General features: G+C 44.3%; 1 protein-coding gene across 1 annotated transcript in view; it reads left to right on the forward strand.

Annotated features, from left to right (window-relative positions):
• Positions 1–3,968: 3,968 nt before the first annotated feature.
• The window catches only part of SERINC5 (serine incorporator 5), a 101,517-nt gene continuing 80,042 nt past the window's right edge, over positions 3,969–25,443 (forward strand). The window contains exon 1 of the mRNA XM_044266298.1: positions 3,969–4,119. Coding sequence (XP_044122233.1) covers positions 4,093–4,119 — 27 coding nt within the window. The 5' untranslated portion in view covers positions 3,969–4,092. The remainder of the gene's footprint in view (positions 4,120–25,443) is intronic.

A 25,443-nucleotide genomic window follows, 5' to 3' on the forward strand; every position in this document is an offset into this window, starting at 1 on the left:
AGGAGAAAACCACTAGCCTTATTGAAAGTGGTTGCCTTTGGAGAGGGGACTGAATGGTAGGGTGTGTAGAAGGGAGATACTGCTTTTCATTCTATTTTGTCATATTTTTGACATTAAAAAAAAAACTGTGCACATGTTAATTTAACAGAAATCAAGGAGCACCCACTTCCCAGAAGGTGTGGGGTGGGGGCATTACAGGACTCTGATTAGTTTTTGCTTGGGGTCCTGATTTTATAACTCTTTATTTCTAAATGAATACTTTGTTTTTCACTGTAATTGAAATTAATGCAACTTCCAGTACTACTCTGAGGTCCCTGGAGAGTTTGTAAGTGAAGATTAGAGAGATCGCTTCTTTTATATTTAAAAACTAATTAAGGAAGGGGGGTGCCTGGGTGGCTCAGTGGGTTAAGCATCTGCCTTTGGCTCAGGTCATGTTCTTAGGGTCTTGGGATTAAGTCCCGCGTCCTCAGTGGGGACCCTGCTTCTCCCTCTGCCCACCCCTCACTTGTGCTCTCCTTCTCTCTCTCTGACAAATAGACAAATTGATAAATAAAACCTTTAAGAATAATTTAAAAATTCATTTAAAAATTATTTAAAAGTAATTAAAAATAAAAACAAACACAGGGAGATAAACCATAAGAGGCTCTTAAGCATAGGAAACAAACTGACAGTTGTTTCCTATGGAGGGGAGGGGGTTGGGGGATGGGGTAACTTGGTGATGCACATTAAGGAGTGCACGTGATGTAATAAGCACTGGATATTATATAAGACTGATGAATCACTGACCTCTACCTCTGAAACCAATAATACATTAATTGAATTTAAATAAAAATAAATAAAAATAAATTTTAAAAATACTAAAAAACCTCCCAAATTAACAGAGTACACCAGTAGGGGTTTTTTTTTTTCTTCTCCAAAGCTGAGAAAATTTGAGGGAATTGGAATAATTAATTTTATTTGTATTTAAGCCATTATTTGAACTGGATGTTAAATTTATAAAGAAGCTTTGTGGGTGTCTATGACTAGCTTTTTTCTTTAATAATATGTGTATACCACTGTTTTCAGTTCAGTGAGTGGTGTTTTAAAACTCAACATTGACTTCTATTTCCTAAAAAAGAAAAACCAAAAAAAGCACTTCAAATTCAGGAGGAAAGAAAAGCAAATTATAACTGGTTATTTTTAATGTGTCATCTATACATATCTAATTATATGGCATAAAAGGAGCTAATTTAGTTAATTTAAGAAAATTTTTGTGGTTGAAATATTTTATACGGTCTGCCAAGAGCTAGTCTTATTAAAACAGGCCTATTACTGCTTGTTCCTGAAAAATCCAAATCAAAAGAGATGGACTGTAAAGGTATCTACACATTAGGAACACCATGTACATCTGTCTTCCTTGGAGAAGTCTTCAGAGCACTTAAAATAAAATTACGGTGCCACTGTTTTATGTTATGTCTGCTGACATTACCTCTATTCTTGTTAACTGAGCACAGATGTAAAAGATGGTACCAACCAGAACTTAAATAGTAACTGCTCAAGCTCAGAGCAAGGCAGGTGGTACAGCTTCACACAAGGCCACATTCTTGTGAGATCTTCCAGCAAGGAGGGGGGAATCAGCTTGCATAGATTATTTCTTATCCTTTAAACTTGTTTATTAATACCAGTTGGAGCTGTTATTTAGTTAGTGCTTAAGAAGGCTGGCCCCTGTTCAGCAAGGTCTGTAGGGGTGAGTTGATCTAATCTGTGGAAAGTGTATTATTAGCTTTGTTTTGCAGATGGTAACACTGAAACTAAGTGGCCCAGCCAGTTTTCTGTAGAGTTAAATTTTGCAACTTCCTGGCTCTGGAAGCTCAGGCTTCCCCTATGCTTTTCTATACCTTAGGGCAGGGTTGACAAATCCCTGGGTTATTATTATTATTATTATTTGATTTTACTTATTTATTTGACACAGAGGGAGAGAGAACACAAGCAGGCAGAGTGGCAGGCAGAAGGAGAGAGAGAAGCAGGCTCTCTGCAAAGCAAGGAGCCAGACGCAGGACTCAATCCCAGGACCCTAGGATCATGACCTGAGCCTAAGATAGCCACTTAACTGAGCCACCTAGGCGCCCCAAATCCCTGGGTTATTAATTCTTGCGTTAACTCTCTGGGAGGCTGGTATTGATATAGTCACAGAACCCTCCCATGTTGGCATCACTTTGGCAAAAAGTGCACGGGATTCAGGGTCAGGAGGCTTGATCCTTCTACCAGTTCTGCCTCTATCCCAGGGATTGCTGGTGAGAATTCTCTGCCTTCTTGAGCCTCAGTTTCTCTAACTGGATAGGAGGCCTAGATCCCAGACTGCTCAAACACATATAAATGTCACATCTCCCCTTTCCCAGAAGCTGCCTGGCTCTTCCCACCTGGACAGAAACTCTAGGTGTCCAACCAGTCTCCCCAGGTGCGAAATGGGGCCAGAGTGGCCTTGGCTCTGGATGAGTCTGGGGCCATGAGGGAGCAGGGTGCTGGGCTGGTCTGCTACTATTTTTGCTGTTTTAAAATTTTTTTTTCTATTTTGTTATTATTTCCGAATTTTAGAGCCAATTCTCATTACTTTCCGTGGCTCTGAGTAGGTCCTGCTCTCTTACCTCTCTCCCTCTAAACTCTAGGGTTTGAGATTCTAGGAGACCCCGCACAGCTCATAAAACCTCAGGACCAGTTCCCTTCCCATCTGACTTTCCTTCCACTCTGAGCGTGTATTTTTTTTTTTTAAGATTTTATTTGTTTATTTGACAGACAGAGGTGACAAGTAGAGAGGCAGGCAGAGAGAGAGGAGGAAGCAGGCTCCCAGCTGAGGAGAGAGCCGGATGCAGGGCTCCATCCCAGGACCCTGGGATCATGACCTGCGCTGAAGGCATAGGTTTTAACGCACTGAACCACCCAGGCGTGAGCCTCTATCCTGCCCAACAATACACTCCTTGGCCAAAGGCTCTGTCTTGGAAGCGAGTTCATTTAAGGGCAAGACTTGCATGGAGTGCCAGAGGATCAGGCTAGTGAACTCCCGTCGGAATTTTGCTTCTTCAGCTTTGCTGTGAAGCTTTGGGCAAGTTGTTTAAGGTATCTGGGCTTCAGTGCCTCATTTCTAAATGGGTACTGTCATGTTTTAAGCAAAAGGGCTTGACGCAAAGTTCGAACTAACAAACGCCTCTTCTTCTAGTGGCTGTGAGGAGAGCAGGAACTCGGGGCGCTATTTTCTGTATGTAGCGAGCAATTATTGGGGACCCTTTTTCAAGTGAGGTCGGGGAGAAAGGCAGCAGGGATGCAAACTGAGGCGGGGATGGAAGCTGGAATATAGATCAACGTCCAGGCAGGCGCGGAAAGGGCTCTCACTGAATCCCCCAAAGTGCCCTGGCAAAGACAAGGCCAAACAGCCAAGGGCCCATGGATTCAAGGAAACTGGAGAGGAGGGGACTTTCCCTAAAGTCGTTTAGTTTCCCTGGCAGAGGAGGGAGATAACGGGACTTCAGAAAGGGATCCAGGCGAGATCTCAGTGGGCGCGAGGCAGAGCCGACCAGCACTCGCCGGTCCCCACGGCGTCGGTTCTGTGCCGGTCACTCCGCAGTCAGTTAAGGATCTAAGCTTCCCTGGAGTTGGCCACCAGCTCTCTCATCGGAGCGGCGGGTCACAGGGCCGCCGGACCTCCTCCGCGGGGGCCGATCGCCGGCGAAGCACGGGGACGCCGGGCCCGCCCGACGGTGGGCGGACTGCGCAGCCCCGCGCGGCACCGGGAAGTGAGCGCAGCGGCCCGGCCGCCTGACGCCAGCGGAAGTGCGAGCCCCGGGCGAGCCTGCTCCGCGGCGGAGCGCCAGGGACGGGGCGGGAGCGGGGCGGGGCTGAGGGCGGCCGCGGCTCGAGGGGGCGGGCGGGGCCTGGGCGGCGAGGCGGGGTTTGGCGGCGGTTGTTTTTCCTGGCGGCAGTGCCTGGCTTTCGACTGGGGCTGGTCGGCGCGCAGGAGTGAGCTGCTCCAGAAAGGGGCGATCGCGGCTGGAGGTAGCCAGGAGGGCTGGAGCCAAGCGGGCAGCGGGCTGAGTAAGCCCGTGGTCGTCGGCCGCCGCGATGTCAGCGCAGTGCTGTGCGGGCCAGGTGAGCAGGGGGAGCGCGGGAGCGGGGCGAAGGGTCGGGCTGCGGGACCGGGAGCCCCAGCACCGCCGACTTCCCTGCGTGCGCGCAGCAGATCCGCAGCTGTGAGTGAGCTGGGGCAGGTGGGTCGTACCGGGCTGACGCTGCGCAGTCCGGGTGAGTGCCTCGGGCCGGAGCGCGGCGCCCAGCCGTCGGGGAAACCCTGTGCGGTGGGCGGCATGGAACGGACACGGGGAAGCCCGAGAGGAGACCCCGAGGTCTTCCCGTCAGGTCCTAGGGACTTAGGGCGGGGCAGGCAGGGCTCGAACGAAGGAACCCGGCTGTCCCCGGAGAGTTTCGCCTCCCGCTCTGCAGGGCATGAGTGTGTGGTGCTGGGCTCCGTAGCCCACCGGCTCTGCACTACCCGACGAGCCCAGAAAAAGACGTGCGTTTGGGCAACGTCTCCTTTCTCTTGCCGCGAGCAAAACTCGAGTCATATGGCCCAGGCAGCTTGCACTTGGCATCTTGCAAGCGTAGAGCATTGGCTCTGTGCCTTCGACAATGTCTCGAAACCTTGTTTCCAAACTATGGTGCTCAGGGCGGGTCGCGGGGAAGACTCAGCCCTGCTTCCCGAGTTTGCCGACGCAATCCTGGCTGGACGCAACCTGGCTGCCTGGGCAGAGCGCGAACCTTCCCGTCCCTCCTTTTAACTGAACTTGCCAGTTACACTCATATTTACAGTATCTTAAAACATATATGTCTACTTGGGATAGGCGACTCCTACTGGTGAGTAGCGCATCTGGGCAGAATTACTAGGTTTTAACTCTTGAACGCTCATTTCATGCCTTCCTGCAGAGTAAGAAACAACCAGCTAGGTAAAGCCTTACAGATGTGGAGCTCCCTTCTCCCTGTGTTCTCTATTCTGTACACAATTTTAATTTTTTCCCCCCAAATGAGTCTATCTCCGGGAGCATTCACGTGCTGGGATGTTGTTGCTTTCTAATATATTCAGCCTTAGGGCAATCAAGGGCAGCCCGTGTAAGTGATGCAGGGGTTAAACTGTGAGTTTCTGTAACTGGCCAATTATACTGGCAGATAATCCATCACCCTTCTAGTGGCTTTGTGAAGTTATCCTGGTTTTGGGGGGTCTAATACTGTACTTGGCATGCATTCACATTGGCCTTTTCAGACATGAGGAAATTGAGGTTTTTGTGGGAATTTTTTAGATTTGTATTTTTAAGTAGTCTCCCTACCCAACCTGGGGTTCATACTCACAACCCTGAGACCAAGAATCCTGTGGTCCTCCCATTGAGCCAGCCAGGCCCCGCTGACAATTGAGGTTTTTACTTTGAGCTGTAATGACTTGCGTTAAGTCAGGCAAGAAGAGAGAGATGGTGCTTACCACCTTGCCAGGGCTTTTGAGACCAAGGTGGATGGAAAAGGCTATTTTCTGAATGTTCCCAAGCTCAAGAAAGAGTTGCAAATCTTTCATTGTTGTTGTTGTTTGAGATGCCTTCCAATTTGATGCCACACTTCCCATTATTTAGTAATTGCAGACATTTAGGGGCATCTGTCCTTCTCTAGTCCCTTGAAAGCCCCTTGAGGCCTTCTGTGACTCCAAGCGGCTAATTTAGGGCTTTGAAAATGATTACTGGGACTCAAGTGGTCTTGTAAAAGAATTATTGGTATGGTTGATATTTTGGCAGGATTTAATGACTTGTTTCTAAAATCCCCCTCTCAGGACTTTGGAAAGAACCAAATCCTGGCCATTCATCACAGGAAAGTTAACTTCTGCTTTCTCTGGGCTGCTTGAGGCAAAAATGTGGTGGGTCTCAAGGCAGTGAGGCGTTGATGACACTATGATTTCATATGGATGGGGCTGTTAACTGTGCGTTAGAAAACCTCATAGCACTATCAGAAGCTAAGTCAGTTTTTATGTTTTGCCAATCTTTGGTTTAATTTGAGCACCTATGAGCTGTTATTACTCACAGCATTTTTTTTTTATTTTATGTATTTATTTCTCAGAGAGAGTGGGAGAGAGAGAGCGAGAGCACACAAGCAGGAGGAGAGGCAGGCAGAGGGAGAAGCAGGCTCCCCGCTGAGCAAGGAATCCCATGTGAGACTCTGGGATCATGACCTGAGCTGAAGGCAGATGCTTAACTGACCAAGCCAACCACACCAACCAGTTTCCCAACTCCCCGCACACCAACTGGACTCACAACAATTCAACTCAATTATGACACTACCTGGATTTAGTATCCCACAGGCTTAGTCAGATAAGACTGCCTCTCGTCCCACATTTCAGATACCAGTCACAAATCTCCTGAGCCTCCCACACCACGGAGGAAGACCAAATATCTGTTTCTGGTTGTATCATAATGTCACAGCACCTACTATGTGCCAGGAGCTAGAGATAGGGCAGTGAGCCAGGTGGACATCATCTCTGCCCTCCGTGGCTGTCCCGTTGTGGGTGGGGACATCCCATAAGCATGTAAACCGTGAAACGGTCAGTAGAAGTACTATAACCAGACCTGGTGGCCGAGGGGCTTTGGGTAGCTTGCTGGGGAAGAATGAGAAAATGCTCCCGGATTTGAGACAGATCGGAGAGACATCCATGTCAAGGTCTGGGTAAGGAGGCTTTCAGGATTTTCGAGGAACAGAAGGGAATACAGTGTGGCTGGGGTGTCGTCAGTGAAGCAGATGGGGTAAAGAGGCAGGTGGGGGCAGACGTGACCAGAGACTGTCAGCCACGGTTGGAGTTGGGGTTTTGTTCCTGTTCCAGTGAGAGCTGTGGTTCAATTTATGCTTCCATCACTCTGGGTGCCATGAAGACTCAACCGTATCAGGGACTAGAGTGGAGGCAGGGAGAGCAGTCAGAGCTGTTCATTCAGTGAATATGATTTAACTGCCTCCTCTGTGTGCAAGCAGGCTGTAGCACTGAGCAGAAACACCTACTGATGGAGCTTAAATCTTGATGATCAGCTGCTGCTGTTAGTCTGAGGAGAGCATGTTTTACCTTAACGTAGGCTGTAGTGTTTACAGTGTCCTGTTGTTGGCTTCTGGGCTAATTTTAGAGATAGAATTGGACTTCCGTCTGGATAAGAAGTGGGTGTGGGAATGAGAGCGGTTCTGGATTTGTCCCCAGCAAGTGGATTGATGACAGTTTACTAGGTGAGATGGGCTTGAAGGGAGGAGGACATTTGGGAAGGAAAGCCCAGTAATTTTCTTTTGGCTTTGTTACATTTGAGAAGCCTATTATAAATTAAATGGAAGTGGCAAGTTATCCGCTGGATGATTATTTTATTTATTTGTTTTAAGATTTTATTTATTTGATATAAAGAGTGAGCAAGAGAGAGAGAACATGAGCAGGGGCAGAGGGAGAGAGAGAAGCTGAACAGGGAGCTCGATGTGGGGCTTGATTCCAGGACCCCAGGATCAAGACCAGAGCTGAAGGCCGACTCTCAACTGACTGAGCCACCCAGGTGCCCCCAGTTAGATGTTTAAATTGGGAGAAGTTTGGGGGGCGCCTGGCAGGCTCAGTGGGTAGTGACTCATGACCTTGGGGTTGAGTTCCAACCCCACATTGGGTGTAGAGATTACTTAATAATAAAATCTTAAAAAACAAGTTAGGAGAAGCTTGAGGTTGGTGATAGAAATTTGGGGGACTTTAACTGAGGACCATTAGGAAAAATATGTAAGCCATAAGAGAGCTACGGACTCAGGTCTGGGTTTGAATTGGGAAATCTGGACAACCAGGGCTCTTGTGAATGAGTGCATTTTACCTTCGCTCTACTAACCTCAGTTTTCCTCAACTGTAGAATGGGTGGGATAGTACCTCTTGGGATTATGTGAAGATAGTATGTGATCTAGACATATGGTCTCTGAAACATGGCTTGGCACAGAGTAAGGAGCCCCAAAACTCTTAGTTTGTTATGGGCCAATATCCACCTGTGCCTAGGCGTTGTCCAGGTCGTCTTACATTTGTGCTGACTCTAATATGCACTTAGATTTTGCTTATGCTGTTGCTAATGGATGCTAATGGAAGGAGAGATGACAGGAGAGAGTGACCACTCAACACTTTGTGGGTACCCAGCACTGTGGCAGGTCCCTGAAGACTGGATGATGAAGAAAGCTTCCTCGCTCTCCTGGAACTTAAGGGCTAGTCGGGGGTGGAAATGTGGGGAAAGCTAGCTACAGAAAATGACAGTACACACTCTGTCAGAGGTGAAATGAGGTGTTGAAAAATCCAGACAGTGCTCTTAGGGCACTTTGAGAATAAAGCTCAACAGGGTTTTCTCCAGGCAAGTATAAGCATGAATGATAGCAGTAACAATAGCTGAAGTTTGTTTCATGCCCGCAACATGCTCTCTGTTTCCACCTATGTTACAGCATTCGTTTTTCACAACAGCCTTAAGGGGCGATTAACTGGCCTCCTTTTGCTGGGGAGGCAACAGTAGAACAGAGAAATAAATGAACTTGACTGATACTTCATGGTGGTGGAGCCAGGCCTTGAACACTGGCCCACTTAAGTTGGGGCTTTTACCTACAAGATTACCATTCTCTAATATTCTGATATGAATAAATAATTGGTAACAGTTGCTCCTTATCTTATCTGGGGGTATCATGGGCCTCAGTCCAGCTACTGGACTGTTTTGATAGATATTGGTAGTTGCTAGTGGCTGTGGGTGGGTGAGGTTTAGTTTCTTCCAGACAAAATTCTTCCACACATCCGGACATGTATTGGCAGGCAGGTACAGAATGATCACGCAGCCTGATCTGATCCCAGCTCTTGGCCCTTCTTGGGGGACATTGACATGGAACTTGCATGTTCCCTGCATCACCAGGCACAGCTGTAGTCTAGTGCGCAGGGCCCTAGGCTGCCAAGCCAGCATGACCGCATGGATGGATCCCGGCCGTGGTGCCATTCCTGGGGTGCACATTCACTCTCCAGTGGTGGTCGAGCCAGTTCTTGTAAGGCGGGAATGCCCTGGCCAAGGTATTTGCAGCCAGATTGTATTAATCATTGAGATTCTCAATGAAAATAAAAGCCCATTTCTTTTTTTTTTTTTTTAAAGATTTTATTTATTTATTTGACAGACAGAGATCACAAGTAGGCAGAAACGCAGGCAAAGAGAGAGAGAAGGAAGCAGGCTCCCTGCTGAGCAGAGAGCCCGATGCCGATGCCGATGCGGGGCTCGATCCCAGGACCCTGGGATCATGACCTGAGCCAAAGGCAGAGGCTTTAACCCACTGAGCCATGCAGGCGCCCCTGAAAGCCCATTTCTAATGACTGTTACATTGGTTAACGAAATCACGAATGCCACCAGGAACCACCCATGGTCAAAGACACATAAAGCTAAATGTTAAAGCAGTGGAAACCTTTTATTCCATAGCCACTGACAGCAGGGAAAATAGCTGAGCTCTTTTGCCATTTGTCCAGAGTTTTCAAGGGGGAATGAGGGAGTAGGGAGGAGTGAGTGGGGCCCAGCAGAGTTAAGGAAGTGAAACGTTAGAGGAGTTGGTGAGTGTATTTGCGACTAGGCCAGTTGTGTCTGCTGGTTGGCAAGTTAAGATTGTCCTTCCACTGAGACTGGGGAGACATGTCCTGTCCTTCCTGATGATTATATTTCCAAGCGATGGCATGTGGGTCCTTGAGAAAATTTTGTAAATTTTGAGAAAGACACTGCAGAGTCATAGGAAACACATATACATCTCAAAGGGACAAGGACTCAGAGTTGTAAGCCCTCTTTGGTCAGTGCTCTAAGAAAGGGAGGCCAGGGCCTATCTTAGGTGTTGGCCAGGACAATTCATTTCTTTTGAGAGCCCTGAGCTTCTCCTGACTCAGAATGGAAAGGCCAAAGGCAGTTGAGTCATCCCAGGGATGCAGCCTTAGACTGCTGGAAGCCCTCTTACAGTTCGGTCATTGTTGTGCAGGGGTTTGTGCAGAGTTGCTTTGTGTTGAGATTTCGAGGGAGTTTTCACCATTTTTCACCATGACTATGCTGGCTAACAAAACCTGGGTTCATTGGAGGTACAGGTCATCAAAGCCCATGCAGGAGACTCAAGAGTGTGGCCTCTGAGGAAGTTTTAGCTGGCATGGGTGTTCCTCATCAGGGCATCTTGTCACCCCCAGATTGGAGCTTAAAACACACACACAGAGTCTATGAAAGTAAATAAGCTCAAGAAGCATTTCCTTAGTAATGATCTTCCCCTTGCTTTGAGAGTTCTCTCTGAACATGCCCACACCACCCACTACATGGTCATCTGATGGACAGGAATTCTTTCCTGGTTACTGCATGTATGGGCTTCCTCTCTCTCCCTAGACAAAGCTCATACTATGACCTCACTGAACCCCCTGTTGAATGCATTTGGTTACAAAACCTTTTCTCCCTATAGCTCTTTGTTTATAGTGATTGGAAATTTAGGTCCTCATTATGTCATGTGATGCTTCGACCCTTGGAAGGGATCCAGGCATGAAAGTTCATTTCTATCCATGACTGGTGTGTTTTTGAACTTTGCAGGGGGTATTTGTGAAACACAGGGGAAAAAACATCACACACTTACCACCCAGAGAACCACATTTTGGTATTTTAAAGTCCAGCCACCCATATTTAGTATATATGATTTTACTTTGCAAAATTAGGATTATGCTGTAGCTGCAGTATTTGTCCTGTTCTTTTTGTGGAATTTTTGTTTTTGTTTGTTTGTTTATTTAACTAATCTCTACTCCCAGCATGGGGCTCAAACTCATAACCCCAACATCAAGAATTGCAGGTTCTACTGACTGAGTCATCCAGGTGCCCCTTGGTCAGGGAAGTTTTTAACAGACAGAAGCCACTCCTTTGTAGCCATTAATACTTTCTGGGCTGACATTCAGGTGTAGTTGTTCTTGTGCCTTCAAACATGATAAATTCTCCAGAGGTGTTAAATAAAGGTGAATGAGTGAAAGTTAGTTAATAAGCATAGGTATTAATAGGTTTGGGTGTTTTTCTTTTTCTAAAAGAACAAAAATAGTGAAGAAAATCTGAATTACACCCCCTTTCGATGCCATCATCGACAATATATTTCAGTCATTTCTAACATTTTCTTTAACTTTAATCATTTCCCTTACCTTTATTTATATAGATACTACCTATCTAGATGGTGTCTGAGTCATTATTTTCCTGTTGTATGAAGGTGCTCATCGCTGTTTCAGTTACATGAAGTTTGAGTCCTGTCTTCTAATCACTAGTATCAGCATTTTTATTTTTCTGTTCATTTTTGTAAAATGCAGGCAGAGTGCACTCAAGTGCCCACATAGTCACTCTCCCACACAGACAAAGGGTGGTGACTGGCTGATGTTGACCTGTAGGCTTATATACCTCCCTGGAGAGCTAATACAGAAAGAGTGTTTGGAGATGTTGTGTAGTTATGCAGGTTTAGGTTGTTGGGGAGATAAGTCTGTCACATATCTTATGCAGTAAATAGAGTGAAAGTAGCCATGTTGGTTGGAGAGTTAGTGTGAGGGTTAGCTCAGATTTGTTTTCTTGGGCTGCTTTATAGCTGACCTGGGCGAGCTGACAAATAGCTTTGGGCTGCGTGGGATGCCTTGGCTGGGAGGGCTGAAGAGGACAGGCCTGTGGGAAGTGGGAGGCAGCCTCAGACTGTGTCTGCTAATGAGATCATCTCTTCCCCATTGCTTGATTCTGCCTGGTTTTCCATGTAAATATCACCTGGAGGCTTCCCCCAGCTATTCAAGATCTGGAAGTGAGTCAAGTATGAGACTCGGAAGCTTACCTTTCAGTGTCCCCGGTGTTTCAGTGTGAACTGCAAGGGTAGAACAGGGAGGACAGCGTTGTCTACTTACATTTCATTTCATCTATGATAATCTGACCTCAAAAAGGAAGTCTTCAGTGTGGCGTGGGGAGGGGGGGGGGCTCTGTTGGTTAAGCGTCTTAACTCTTGATCTGAGCTCATCCGCATTGTGTGTGGAGCCAACCCAAAAAATAAAATAAAATAAAATATAAAATAAAATAAAATAAATAAAGTAGTAAAGTAAAATGAAATTAAAATAAAATAATAAAAGGAAGTCCTCATGTAAGATGGTATGCAGAACTAGCCACTGACACAGTTCCATTTTATCTCTTGAATTTTTTTCAGTACCTGTAATTTTAACTATAACATAACTATGGTTCAAGAAAAAAATTCAACTGAGTAAATTCTAAAGATCTAATTGATTTTATTAAATGATTCATGAATCTAGCAGCATCCCACTAGCAAGCAGAATGGTTTTTAAAGGTGGAGAGGGAGGGGCATCTGGGTGCCTCAGTTAGTTAAGCATCTGCCTTGGGCTCAGGTCACGATCCCAGCTGGGATGAGTCCTGGGTCAGCCCCCTGCTCCTCCAGAAGCCTGCCTCTTCCTCTCTCCGCCCCCGCCCCTGATTGTGTGCATGCTCTCTCTCTGTTAAATAAATAGATAAAATCTTTTAAAAAATGTAAAAAATTAAAAATAAAGATAGAGGGTTGAAAAAGAATAGTTTTTAAAGGGTGAAGGGTAGAAAAAAGGAAATTATTAGCAAAGAATTCATTATTTAAGGCAGGTCACCCTCTTTAGGCGGCGGGGGGGCGGGGGGAATGGATATATACATAAATTTCCCAGTGCTCACCAGGATATTCCCATGTCAGCTGGTTAAAGTTTACATCTTTGGAGGTTGGAAACTGCAGTTTGGTTGGGTATTAGATCTTCATTTACTGATTTGGGGTCTTAACCTAAGTAACACTATTTTGGGGTGTTTTCTTTTTAACACTGTAGAGATCCTGTGTTCTGGGCATCACGTCAAGCAGCACTGTTATTAAAGTGTCATTACATTTTGTCATTTTCAGTTGAATTTAGGGTTGAGACAGGATCCTGAGAGCAATATTGATCAAGTCACTGATCTGTGATTCTATTTAATGATCAGGTTTTCCAAGTAGTCTAAAGTGATACTTTGCGAGATTTTTGAACACAGTGTGAGAGTCAGTGTAGCGTATGTGTAAGGAAATTCAAATAGTGCATTGATTTGATTACATAAAACATCTGAATTTTAAAGGAAACGGGATTTTACTTTGGTTTTTCTTCTGTAGTTTGCCGTCTGAGATTAAAGCTGAGCTGATGTTTAAGGAAAGCAGCTGTTACAGAAAAAGTTGTAGTGAATTTTTTAGCACAGATTAAATTTTGAAACAACTTGCAGGTTAGAAGTAAAGTTGCAGCATACAGTGATTAAACAGCATTTTCCCCCCTCATGAAAACCATCTAGTCAAAACAAAAATAGGAAAAACACATGGACACTCAACCCCTTAAATCTTACTTATGCAGAGATAAGTAGGAGAGCTGGAAAATCAGATTTCTGTTTAAGTATTGTCTTTATAAACGGGCCAACCACACTTTGAAACAAAGCCCATGAGGTCTTCCATAGGATTTATTTTCTAATTTTTTGTTCTTGCATTATATCTCAGTAATTTCACAGAGGGCTCAGTCTCCTAATGCTCTGATCCTTAGTGTGTGTGTGTGTGTGTGGTTCACCAAAACAAGGAAGAATTGAGTCTTTTGTTGTTGACTCCATGCTCACTGAACTCCTCCAGTGGTATTCTCAGAAACAATGGCCTTATTTTGTAACCATAGTAATGAAAATGTCTCTGTAATAGGATTCTTTATCAGTATGAATTTTCTTCAGCTTTGGTAGCATTATTCCTGTTAAATAACAAAAGATTCAACCAAGTAAATTTTAAAGACCTGATTGGCTTTACTAATCAATTTATGAATTGGGCAGCATTCCAACTAGAAAGTAGAAGGGAACTTCAAAAGTCTACAGAAAAGGAAGGGTTTTCTTTTCCTTTTTTTTTTTTTTTTAAAGATTTATTCATTTATTTTAGAGGGAGAGAGAGAGAGAGTGTGAGAGAGAGCAAGAGCGTAAGGGGGAGGGGCAGAGGGAGAGAGAGTCTTAAGCAGTCTCCACGGCCAGCTCTGAGCCCACTTGGGACTCCATCCCTCGTCCTTGAGACTAGGATCTGCGCAGAAACCAGAGTCAAATATCCAACCGACTACACTTCCCAGGTTCCCCAACAGGGAAGGGTTTTCAAAAGTAGGAGGAAGAGGGGAAAAATGAAATCATCAGTACAGAATCCATTGTTTTAGGCAAGATTGCCTTCCTAAGGGGAGCAGAAGGGGAAGGAGTCATCAGTAAACTTCATAGTGCTGACTAGGAAATTCCACGTTGACTGGTTAAAAGTTACATTTTCAGGGGGTGAAACTGCAGTTCACTTCACCTAAGTGACACCATTTTGGGCCTGTGGTTTTCTTTTTAACATTCCTAAGGATACTGATGTCTTCTCTGCTGTTTGGGAAAAAAAGGAAAAAGAAAAAGAAAAAGCTTACTACAACTAAAACAGTATGTCAATTGGTAAATAATCACTGGGTACCTGGAAAAATAAGAGTTCAAGGCGTTAACTAGTCCTACTTTTATGCTTGGGAGCAACTAGTGAATTGATGCTGAATTTTCTTTTTCTTTTCTTTCTTTCTTTCTTTCTTTCTTTTTTTTTTTTTTTTTAAGATTATTCCTTTATTTATTTGACAGAGAGAGAGAGAGATCACAAGTAGGCAGAGAGGCAGGGGCAAGCAGGCAAGCAGGCTCCCTGCCGAGCAGAGAGGCCAATGAGGGGCTCAATCCCAGGACCCTGAGATCATGACCCAAGCTGAAGGCAGAGGCTTAACCCACTGAGCCACCCAGGTGCCCCTGATGCTGGATTTTCTTCATATAAGATCTCTCCTGGGCAGAACACCTTCAGAGACCTGAATCGAGACTGGCGTATTTCAGCTTCCAAGTTATGCCTGTGAAAGGGGAGGAAGCAGCGGGTTCACTGGGGGAGACACTTCCTTAGGAGTAAATGAACTAGCTCCAGGGGAGCAGGTGGGGAGTTGTGCAGGTGGTTTCTGTGCAGCCTTGTGGTTATACAGCGTTTCATCTGGGAGGATTCTTACCATTTTAGCTTCTCAAAAGAATCTTAAGACCTCAAAAAGACCTAATGTAGATTGATAAAAGGAAGACCCAACAGTGGAGACATCTCCATTTAAAAGGCAGGCTTTCAGGGTGCCTGGTTGTGTCAGTCAGTGGAACCAGTGACACTTGATCTCCAGGTTATAAATTCTATCCCCACTCTGGATGTAGAGATTACATAAAAATAAAATCTGAAGACAAAACAAAACAATAAAACCAAACCCAAAACTTTAAAAGGAAGACATTCCTGTAGCAAATATAGAAAGAGAATAAAGCGATGGAGGGTACAGCCTGCCTGGAGAGGAAAGAGCCTGGGGGTTTGGGGTGGGAGATGTTTTGGCTTTGTCAGATGACACCCTACATCCTAGAAGTTTGTAAGGGAGAGTCCTAGGTGCCGGTGGGGGGGGGTGGTTGGGAGCCCTGGTTTCCAAGGAGGAGCAGCTATGGCACTGTGGGTTAGAGACTACTGGGGAGCTAAGGAACTGAAGCCGGAGAGGGGAGGTAATGCATTTTTAGGACCTGTGGCAGTAGAGGGGAGGTTTGTAGCTAGATGTGGGAGATATCGGGTTTTAGTGGAATGTTTTGGGGTATTAAAAAACAAAATTCAGCTGAGTAAAATTGAAGCTCTTATTGGCCTTATTAAACAATTCATGAATTGGGGGCGCCTGGTGGGGTCAGTCAGTGGAACATACGACACTTGATCTCTCAGGGTTGTGGGTTCAGACCCCACACTGGGTGTAGAGATTACTTAAAAATTAAAAAAAAAAAAATGGGGGGGGGTAAAAGACCGATTCATGAATTGGGCAGCAGCATCCCATCTAGCAAATAGAGAGGAGCTTCAAGAAGTTTTAGGAAATGGGAGGTTTTTATAGGAAGGAGAGTGGGGCAAGGACGTTATTAGCCGAAAAAAAAAAAAAGGATTGTTTTAAGCAAGGTCGCTTTCTCTTAGTGTGTGTGGGGGGGTCTTTTTTTTTTAATTTAATTTTATTTATTTATTTGTCAGAGCACAAGCAGGGGGAGCAGCAGGCAGAGGGTGAATCAGGTTCCCCACCAAGCAGGGAGCCCAATGCAGGACACGATCCCAGGATCCTGGGATCATGACCTGAGCCAAAGACACGCTTAACTGACTGAGCCACGGAGGTATCCCAAGAAAGGGGTCTCAACAGGCAGATTTCCTCATATTCCTTTGAGGGGGTGGAGAAGGGCCCGTGTGACAGATGATCTCATTGGTGCTTACTGCAAAATTCTTGACTGACTTGTTAAGACTATATTTCTCGGAAGGAGGTGGAGGGCTGGGAGGACTTCACTTAAGTTAGGTATCAAGCCCTAGTTTGGTTTCTTGGCCTGGCATCCCTGACTCCTTTGTGGGCCTGTGGTTGATTTTAGAGGGAGATCTGAACAGATTGCTCTCGTGAAGGAGGAACGGGTTACAACATGAACAGATTTGGGGCTGGCCCTTGGTATGCGTAGTGAAGAAACTTGGACAGTTCCTTTCCCCAGACTGCAGGATGCTGAAGTTCATTTACTCTAAGTTCTGGAAGCTGCCAACATTTAGTCTGAAGGTAGCCTCCATCCCCTTGATTTTTCTCTTCTTCTTTTACCCCCTTTCGCCTTTGTTTTTCTTGTTTAAATTTGTTTGATCCACTGAGATTTTATTCTTTGGAAAATCCTCAAGTCTAGTTCTGGAAAGATCAGGTTTTGTGGTTGGGGTGATTTTTGAGGCAGATCATGGAATCAGAGAAACTTCTGGAAGAGACTTTAAAAGGCACCCCTTTTTAAATTCCCCATCTGAAGCTTAGATGTCTTTTTTTTTTTTTCCTCTAAGATTTTATTTATTTGTCAGAGAGAGAGAGAGAGAGTATAAGCAGAGGGAGCAGCAGGCAGAGGGAGAAGCAGGCTCCCCACTGAGCAGGAAGCCCATGCAGGACTTGATCCCAGGACCCCTGGGATCATGATCATGACCGGAGCTGAATAAAGGCAGGTGCTTAACTGACAGAGCCATGCAGGCATCTCAAAAACTTAGATGTCTTTTTTTAAATGTCCCTTCTAAGTGAACCTTAGAAACCTCCCTGGTATTGGGGGCTCAGTACTGTTACCAGTTCTTAAGCTTTCTGAGCCTTGGTTTCTTTGTTCATCAAATGGAGGAAATTTGTGTCTTGCTTCGCTTATATAATTGCTGAAAGGATCCTAACTAGATATCCTTGACTCTTTGTTCTCTGTGAAGTGGTGATGCAAGGGTGTCATTTACAATGCAAGAAACTAAGATCTTAAGCAGAAGGGGATTTAAGCTGTTTAAGAGTGGGGAATTAGCTGTTTAAGAAATAAAAGAAGTAGAGGAGCAAGAATCAGGGACCAGCCTTTAAGCTGCTGGATTTGAGAACATACTACGATAGCTGTGTTCCAGAAGTCTGGAAGCTGAAGCTGCTTCCAGTCACGGTGGTGACTACTTCTTGAAACCCACGAAGCTGGTGGCTCAACAGAGGACCTCCGAGTCTAGCCGAGGCAACTGCCTCTCCTGTCGGGGGACCTTGCTTGACCACAGATACCACAGCAGGAGAGAGGCCCCCGTTTGGTTTTTCTTCCAGCTGTGAGTGTTACCAACTGTCAGGCCCCGAACAGCAAAGGAGTCTGAGAAATGTGGTTTTACTTTCCGGATTCTGCAGTACTGGAAGGACCCGTGAGAGAAGGTAGGAATGAATGGAGGCTGAGCAAGGCAGTCCATGTGGAGTGCATGGTGTGAGGAACAAGGGTGATCAGATCGACTCCAGTGAGCCCTGTGCTTCCCACTCATCGTGGCTGGATCGGAGAACAGACGACACCCTCTGAAGTGAGACCGGAGTGTCGGGGGGATTGGCTTAGAGGCAGGAAGGTGGAAATGTGTGTTGGATAAACAGGTTTTCCTCCCTCTAGTCCCTTCTTGCATTGCATGGTCATCTCTTTCACACCACCAGCAGCTTGATCCTTCTACTAAAGTACGGTTGTAATCTTGTCATCCCGGTTGTAATCTTGTCATCCCGTGCTTGATTTTTCCAATTCTGTTTGGGGTTAATGCAGTGGATTTTCTAAAGGTGAGTCCTTTGTAGAAATCCGTTACTTAGAATTAATCTTGATAGGACTAGGAATATTGTGGATATGAGCAATTTGTGTTTTTTATTTTTTTTTAATCTTTTTAAAAGGTTTATTTGTTTATTTGAGAGAGTGAGGCTGAGAGAGGTCACAGAGGGAGAGCAAAAGTGGAAGCTGACTCGCTGCTGAGCAGGGAGCCTGATGCAGGGCTCAATCCCAGAACCCTGAGATCATGACCGGAGCCGAAGGCAGGCACTTAACTGACTGAGCCATCCAGGGACCCTCTTTATTCTTTTTTTGATGACTCCACCTAGGAGTTTATCAATTTTATTATTAAACTTAGGAAAGATGCTTGCCTGGTTGGCTCAGTTGGTTAAGCATCCAATTCTTGATTTTGGCTTAGGTCGTGATCTCAGGGTGGTGAGATCGAGTCTGATGTCAGTCTCTGTGCTGGATGTGGAACCTGACTTGAGATTTCTCTTTCTGTCTCTCTCCTTCTAAAAAAACCCAAAACAAAACAGAAAAACATGTTGTGAAAGAAATAATTTTTTTCATTGTCATTTGTTTGCTATTTTATTGATTTCTGCTCTTTATTTCTATCTTAATCATTACCTTAAGTTTAATCTGCCCTTTGGTGGATTTTTTTTTTGATTTTTTTTTTTAAGGCAGAAGCTTAGACCATTATTTTAAAACTCTTGTTTTTCTTGTAAATAAGTATTTAAAGTCATAATTTACATCCCACATATTTTGATGTTTAAAGTATTTTCTGTTTAAAGTATTTTCTAATTTCTCTTACGATTTATTCTTTGACCTATGGGTTATTTAGAGGTTTTCCAATATTTGGGGATATTTCAGGAGTATTTTTTCTATTAATTTCAAATTTATTTTTGTGGGGATCAAAGGACATATTCTGTATATATTAAGTCCTTTTTTTTTTGGTGCCTACTTTTTTTTTAAAATTTTTTATTTTTTATAAACATATAATATATTTTTATCCCCAGGGGTACAGGTCTGTGAATCGCCAGGTTTACACACTTCATAGCACTCACCATAGCACAAACCCTCCCCAATGTCCATAACCCCCCCCTTCTCCCAACCCCCTCCCCCCAGCAACCCTCAGTTTGTTTTGTGAGATTAAGAGTCACTTATGGTTTGTCTCCCTCCCAATCCCAACTTGTTTCATTGATTCTCCTCCTACCCCCTTAACCCCTCATGTTGCATCTCCTTTTAAAGCTGTTGTTTTCTGGCCCAGAAATGATATATCTTGGTGACTACCCCATGTACTCTTGAAAAGAGCAGATTCTACCATTATTACCTATAATGTTCAAGTTGATTGCTCGTGTCGCTCAAATCTCCTGTACTGATTTTTTTAGTGTTGGTGGTGGTGGGGATGGAGATAATCTAATTCCATGAATTACTGGGAGAAGGGTATTCTAAAATGATTGTGTTTTTTATCTCTCCCATTAGTTCTGTCATTTTTTGTTTACTATATTTTGAAGCTGGATTAGGTGTACACACATTTAAGATTGTTATGTTTCTGTAAGGAATTGATCGTTCTTTTTTTTTAAGATTTACATAATTATTTTAGAGAGAGGGCGTGTGTGCATGGGCGGGCTCATGCACTCAAGTTGGGGAGGGGCAGAGAAGAGTGAGAATCTCAAACAGATACCCTGCTGGGCGAGGAGTTGGAGTCCGGTGTGGGGCTCCCTCCAAGGACCCTGAGAACATGACCTGACCCCAAATCAAGAATCGATGCTAACTGACTGAGACACTCAGGGCCCCTGAGTGGATCCTTTAATAAAATGATCTCTTTTATCTCTGGAAATGCTCTTTATCTTTAAGTCTTTGTCTGATCTCTAAAAGGCCATATACTCCTTTTAACTTTCAACCCATTTGTGTCTTTTTTTTTTTTTTTTTAAGTAAGCTCTGTGCTGTATGTGGGGCTTGAATTCACAACCCAAAGATCAAGAGTCACATGCTCTACTAACTGAGCTACCCAGGCGCCCAAGGTTTTATAGTAATCTGTATACCCAACATGGGGCTTAAAACTACAACCTTGAGATCAAGAGTCTCAGGTTCCACCAACTGAGCACCCAGGTGCCTCAGTGTATTTCTTTCAAAAAAATTCCCCCAACTCTTATAAATAAGTCTTCTATAATTTTTCTCTATACCTGTGCCTCTTTAGGTTAGAACACTGGAAATAGTCCTACTGTAACACATTATGAATATACATTCCTAAAAATCACCCAATGCAGAATTGTACAGTAAAAACCACAGGCGCAGGGTGCCTGGATGGCTCAATTGTTTAAGTGTCTGCCTTCCGCTTAGGTCATAATCTCAGGATCCTGGGATTGAGCCCTCCATAGAGCTCTCTGCTCAGCAAGGAGTCTGCTTCTCCCTCTCCCTCTTTCTCTGCCTCCTCCCCATGTATGGTCTGTCTGTCTCTCTTGCAAGGATATAAATAAAATCTTAAAAAACAAAACAAAACCCAAAAACAACCACAGGCCAAGGGAATAATGAGGTTGGGACATAGCATTCTTAACTTTGTCAGTGATACATTAAAAAAAAGGGAACTAGTTAAAATGGTATTACAGTTTTACGAATGTTAAATGATTAAGAAGAGGGCACCCTGGTGGCTCAGTCAGTTAGGTGTCTGCCTTTGGCTTAAGTTATGATCCCAGGGTCCTGGATTTGAGTCCTGCATTGGGCTCCTTGCTCAGCAGTGAGCCTGCTTCTCCCTCTACCTGCCACTCCCCCTGCTTGTGCTCTCTCTCTCTCTCAGATAAACAGATAAAATCTTTTAAAAAATGATTAATAAATACATAAATATTATGAAAAGTTTGGCACTTGATTCTGAAAAGGTCTGAAATTTGTCTGTAGAAATGAATGTTCAAAGAGTTGCAGTTTGTGAGTTACTGTGAAGTGGAAGGAAGGTTATCTGAAACCAGGTGGAAAGGTGTAACACCACATGTGTTCTGGAAATTCATAAGTGCTGGCTGAACTGAGGTGTGTGCATTTCATGTAGCTTACGCAGCTTAGTGCAGCTGAGTATAGTTTTCTGCCTTCAGTGGGTATCTCTCACAGATGAAATTACACATCCTGTTATGTTCAAATTGTTACCTAACATGGCAGGGGAGAAAAAAGTTTTCTTTGACCCTCTTCGTATCTCTGGTGGACACAGACAGATTAGCAGGAGAAAACCATACACATTTATTTAACGTAAGGTTTATGTGATTTGGGAACCCTCATGATGAAATGAAGACATAAAGAAATGGTGAAACCTACTTGCTTTTATATTAGGTTGAACAAAGAGAGGCATTTGTGTGGAAAGTGATTTAATTTTATGGGAAGACTTACTAGAAAAGTAAGAATTATTTTAATATGGTCTGTTTTAATAGGATTCGCTCCATCTCATCTTCTGTTCTTTCATAAGAATGTCTTCCTTCTGGCACAGGGAAGGCACCTTTCTTGTGGGAATTTATCTCCTTTATTCAGGAAGAAAAAGGAAGGCCAGAGTCCTTCTTGCACATGCTGTTTCTCAGGTGTCTTTACTCGATATGCCAAAGTGTCATATTTTAAGATGACATGCTCTGAACTCTTAATATCAGCCCTGTTGGGGGACACCTGGGTGTCTCTGTCTGTTGAGCGTCTGACTCTTGGTTTCAGCTCAGGTCACGATTTCACGGTTGTGGGAACGAGTCCCACATCAGGCTCTGCACTCAGTGTGGAATCTACTTGAGATTTTTTTCTCCCTCTCCCTCTGTTTCTACCTGTTTGCTCACGTGCTCTTTCTCTCTCAAGTTAATAAAATCTTTAAAAAATGTATCAATTCTGTTGGAGCAAATTTGTGTTTTTAAAGCAAGTATAGCAGGACCAACATAGGATGAGTAGCTCCGAAACCCTGGATGTTGGAGACCTTCTTCACTAAACTGACCAGTTTATGCTCCTGTTAGCTGTGTGAGGGGGGAGCTGGCCCCCCTGCCTCCCTTTGGACCAACTCCCAGAAACTTGGTGCTGAAAGTGGCTAGAAGGATCTTCTGTCTTCTGCTCCTCCTCGTACCCAGTTATGCTCAGATTTCTTGTACCATAATAAGAAAAAAGCTCCAGAGACAGAAACTTCCTACCTTTGGAAGCTGTTCTCCTCCACTTTTGGGAGCTCTGGTTTAATTCTTCCTGTGGCCCTCCCGAGTCCAAAATGACCCGCCAGCTAGGATCTTGGAGAGGAAGAAGATAGTTTTGTGTAATAGTCAGAAGAGGCAGGCGAAGTTGGAAGGTGGGTGCGCGCTGTGGCCTCTGGGCCATAAGAGGACCACAGCTGGGTTGATCCTGCTGGTGATGGGAATCCCCAGCATCCTCCCAAACCACAAACTGTAAACTGGGACATGCTGACAAAGGGGAATTGGGCCTCTGGGTATGAGAAATTTCAATCGGAAGCCAAAATATTTGGAACTTTTAGCAACTCAGATAGTTTTTAAGGATAATGGTCAGGTAGTTTGAAATGAGAACCATCTTGGGAAGTGTTCGGTTGGTAGCAGGCCACCTGGAGTCTCTCTCCTGACTTTCTGGTAGGAGTGATAGCTGTCACTTCTGGTCGTGGGTTGCTGTTTTCCGATGGCCTGTGGCCTGTGGGAATCTGGGAAGTGACAGGTGACTTCTGGAGCTAAAAGGATCTTTAAGGGAGTGACACACCCACCCTCACATGTTATTGGAAAGTGGCTCCCAGAGCTCAGTGCCTCTTCCACAACCAACAGCAAATCGGGGCCCAGGGGCTGCCACCTTGCTCCCCAGGCCTTGGCCATGCTCAGTGCCCAGTACACAGTTCTTAAATGACAAGAGAGTGAATGGGTGGATATATATATTTAATTATCCTGAAGACATCTACCATCTTTGCAGAGCAGTTCAACAAAGAGCTCATGGCTATAGGTTTTAAACATCTTATGGTTGATGTCCCATATTGGTTTTTGATACCATGTTTTGCTGAAATAAAATCAGTGTACACCTTTTGTACTGCCTCTTCCCTTAAATTCCCAAATAATTGTTTACCATTTTTTCCCCCAGAAAGATCTGCTCTGTTGGTGGATTGTAGGATTTAACAGAAAGCAGTTTTGTTTTGTTTTGTTTTTTTAAAGATTTTATTTATTTATTTGAAAGAGAGAGATCACAAGTAGGCAGAGAGGCAGTCAGAGAGAGAGAGGAGGAAGCAGGCTCCCTTCCGGGCAGAGAGCCCGATGTGGGACTCGATCCCAGGACCCTGAGATCATGACCCGAGCCGAAGGCATCGGCTTAACCCACTGAGCCACCCAGGCGCCCAGAAAGCAGTTTTTAAGACTGTGCTTTCCTACCAAGTGATGTCATTTTGTGGAAGTTGCAGATTGCTGAATAAGAGGTATTAGGCTATTTAGAAAGAGCTGGTTAACCAATGAGCCGCTCTGTGCACATTATTATGCTGAGCAGTAGTTGCTCCTTGCAGGCTTTGAAAAGCATGAAGCAGTAAATCATTTCCTTATGATGGGGGGAGGAGAGCGATGCGGGTTGTCACGGGGTTGCCTTTTCTTGGAAGCGAGAGGTCCAGCAGAGCTGAGTCTCTGACTTCTTTTTCCTGCTGTGGTGTGGCAGAAAGCAAGCAGGGCTTTGGAGTGCTGGCGAAGAAGGCTAATTAATGCTCATTTGCATTTGATCCTCATTATGGCGAGTCTGGGGGTATTCCTAGATTATTTTGTTTGGGAGATGTCCCTTCTGTCTTCCAGTTGGCATAACTCCCTCTTCCTGTTTGCAAGACTTCGAGAATATTAGAAATTAGTACTGTAAAGAATTTCTGGAGTTCTTGATCACAAATTACCTATCCTGTAAGGCTGTTCTTAAAAGAGATAAAGAAAAAGCTGTGGACTTAAGTGGGCTGTAGCATTTGGAAGGGCTGATGTGAGCCAGCATGTCCCAGGGCAGTGGTGTTGGTCTTTTGGGTGCAACAATTCTTTCTCTTGAGCGACTCTTCCCGCAGAGCTGATAAACCCCAGATAGTAGTAGCACTCACTGGTCTTGGTGAAAACACTGCCCTGACCTTTATCATCTATGACCCACAAAGCCCCAGGGAGGTGGGACTCTGCCCAGATAAGAACCACTGAGTGCTTTGGGCTTGATAATTTTTTCCTACAGTTTAGAGTTCTTGTGAAGCAGACTGAATTCTCCTTGAAAGCGGCACAACTGTAGAGATGAAAAAGGACCCGAGCAAAGTAGATGATTCTACTACAGCTCCACCTTGACATATATGAGATACAGTAGATACAATATATACTATGAGATACAATAAAAACTTGACATAAGGGCACAGATTGTACTTTGGATGTGGTTTACTTTAAATGTAGCTCAGAAATAGTATGTTAAGATTTAGTGCTTTAGGTAAGCCAGTTAAATGAGCCTATGTTTGATAGGAAAAGGAAAAGCATGCTTTATAGTGAGAGAATTCATCTAGACCTATTTCAAATGTGCATTTTAGGCTTTATTGTTGACTGTCTAGAGGTGGTATAGTTAGATAGTTAAGAGCTGATTCTGATGCTTGAATTTAGGTGTAGTCTGCCCCTTTCCAGTGGTGTGCCTTTCCTGTTTTTAGTTTATTTACCTGTGATATGGGGTAATCACTAGTGTCTTAATAGGATTTTGCACTTGGAACAGTAGCTGGCCCAGAATATGAGTTCATGAATGTTCCCTGTTACTGGATGGACTGGCACTTTTTTGGGGATAACAATACCAAAATTTTAAGGTGTAAATAAGTGTCTTTTGAGGCTTGATCCATGCCCTTTACATCAGAATAAATAATGTGTAGCTCTCATATTTAACCGTATTAAAATTGGTTAAAAGAGATCTATAAAAATATTAGGAGGAAAGATTAGTGAATTTTTAAAATTATAATCTTGGAATGGCTAAGGTTTTTCTAGTTATAATGGAAGATACATAAAACAAATTGATGAATTTGACTATATAAAAATGAGGAACTTGTCCAGAGCAAGATATAAACAAAATCAAGCACAAATGATACACAGTGATTCATAGGGTAAAGATAAGTTTTCCTGGGGCACCTGGGTGGCTCAGTGGGTTAAAGCCTCTGCCTTCGGCTCAGGTCATGATCCCAGGGTCCTGGGATCGAGCCCCACATCGGACTCTCTGCTCTGGGGGGAGCCTGCTTCCTCCTCTCTCTCTCTCTCTCTGCCTGCCTCTCCGCCTACTTCTGATTTCTCTCTCTGTCAAATAAATAAAATCTTAAAAAAAAAAAAAA

This window comes from Neovison vison, chromosome 1 (assembly GCF_020171115.1).
Source record: "Neovison vison isolate M4711 chromosome 1, ASM_NN_V1, whole genome shotgun sequence".
Classification (NCBI taxonomy): Eukaryota; Metazoa; Chordata; class Mammalia; order Carnivora; family Mustelidae; genus Neogale; species Neogale vison.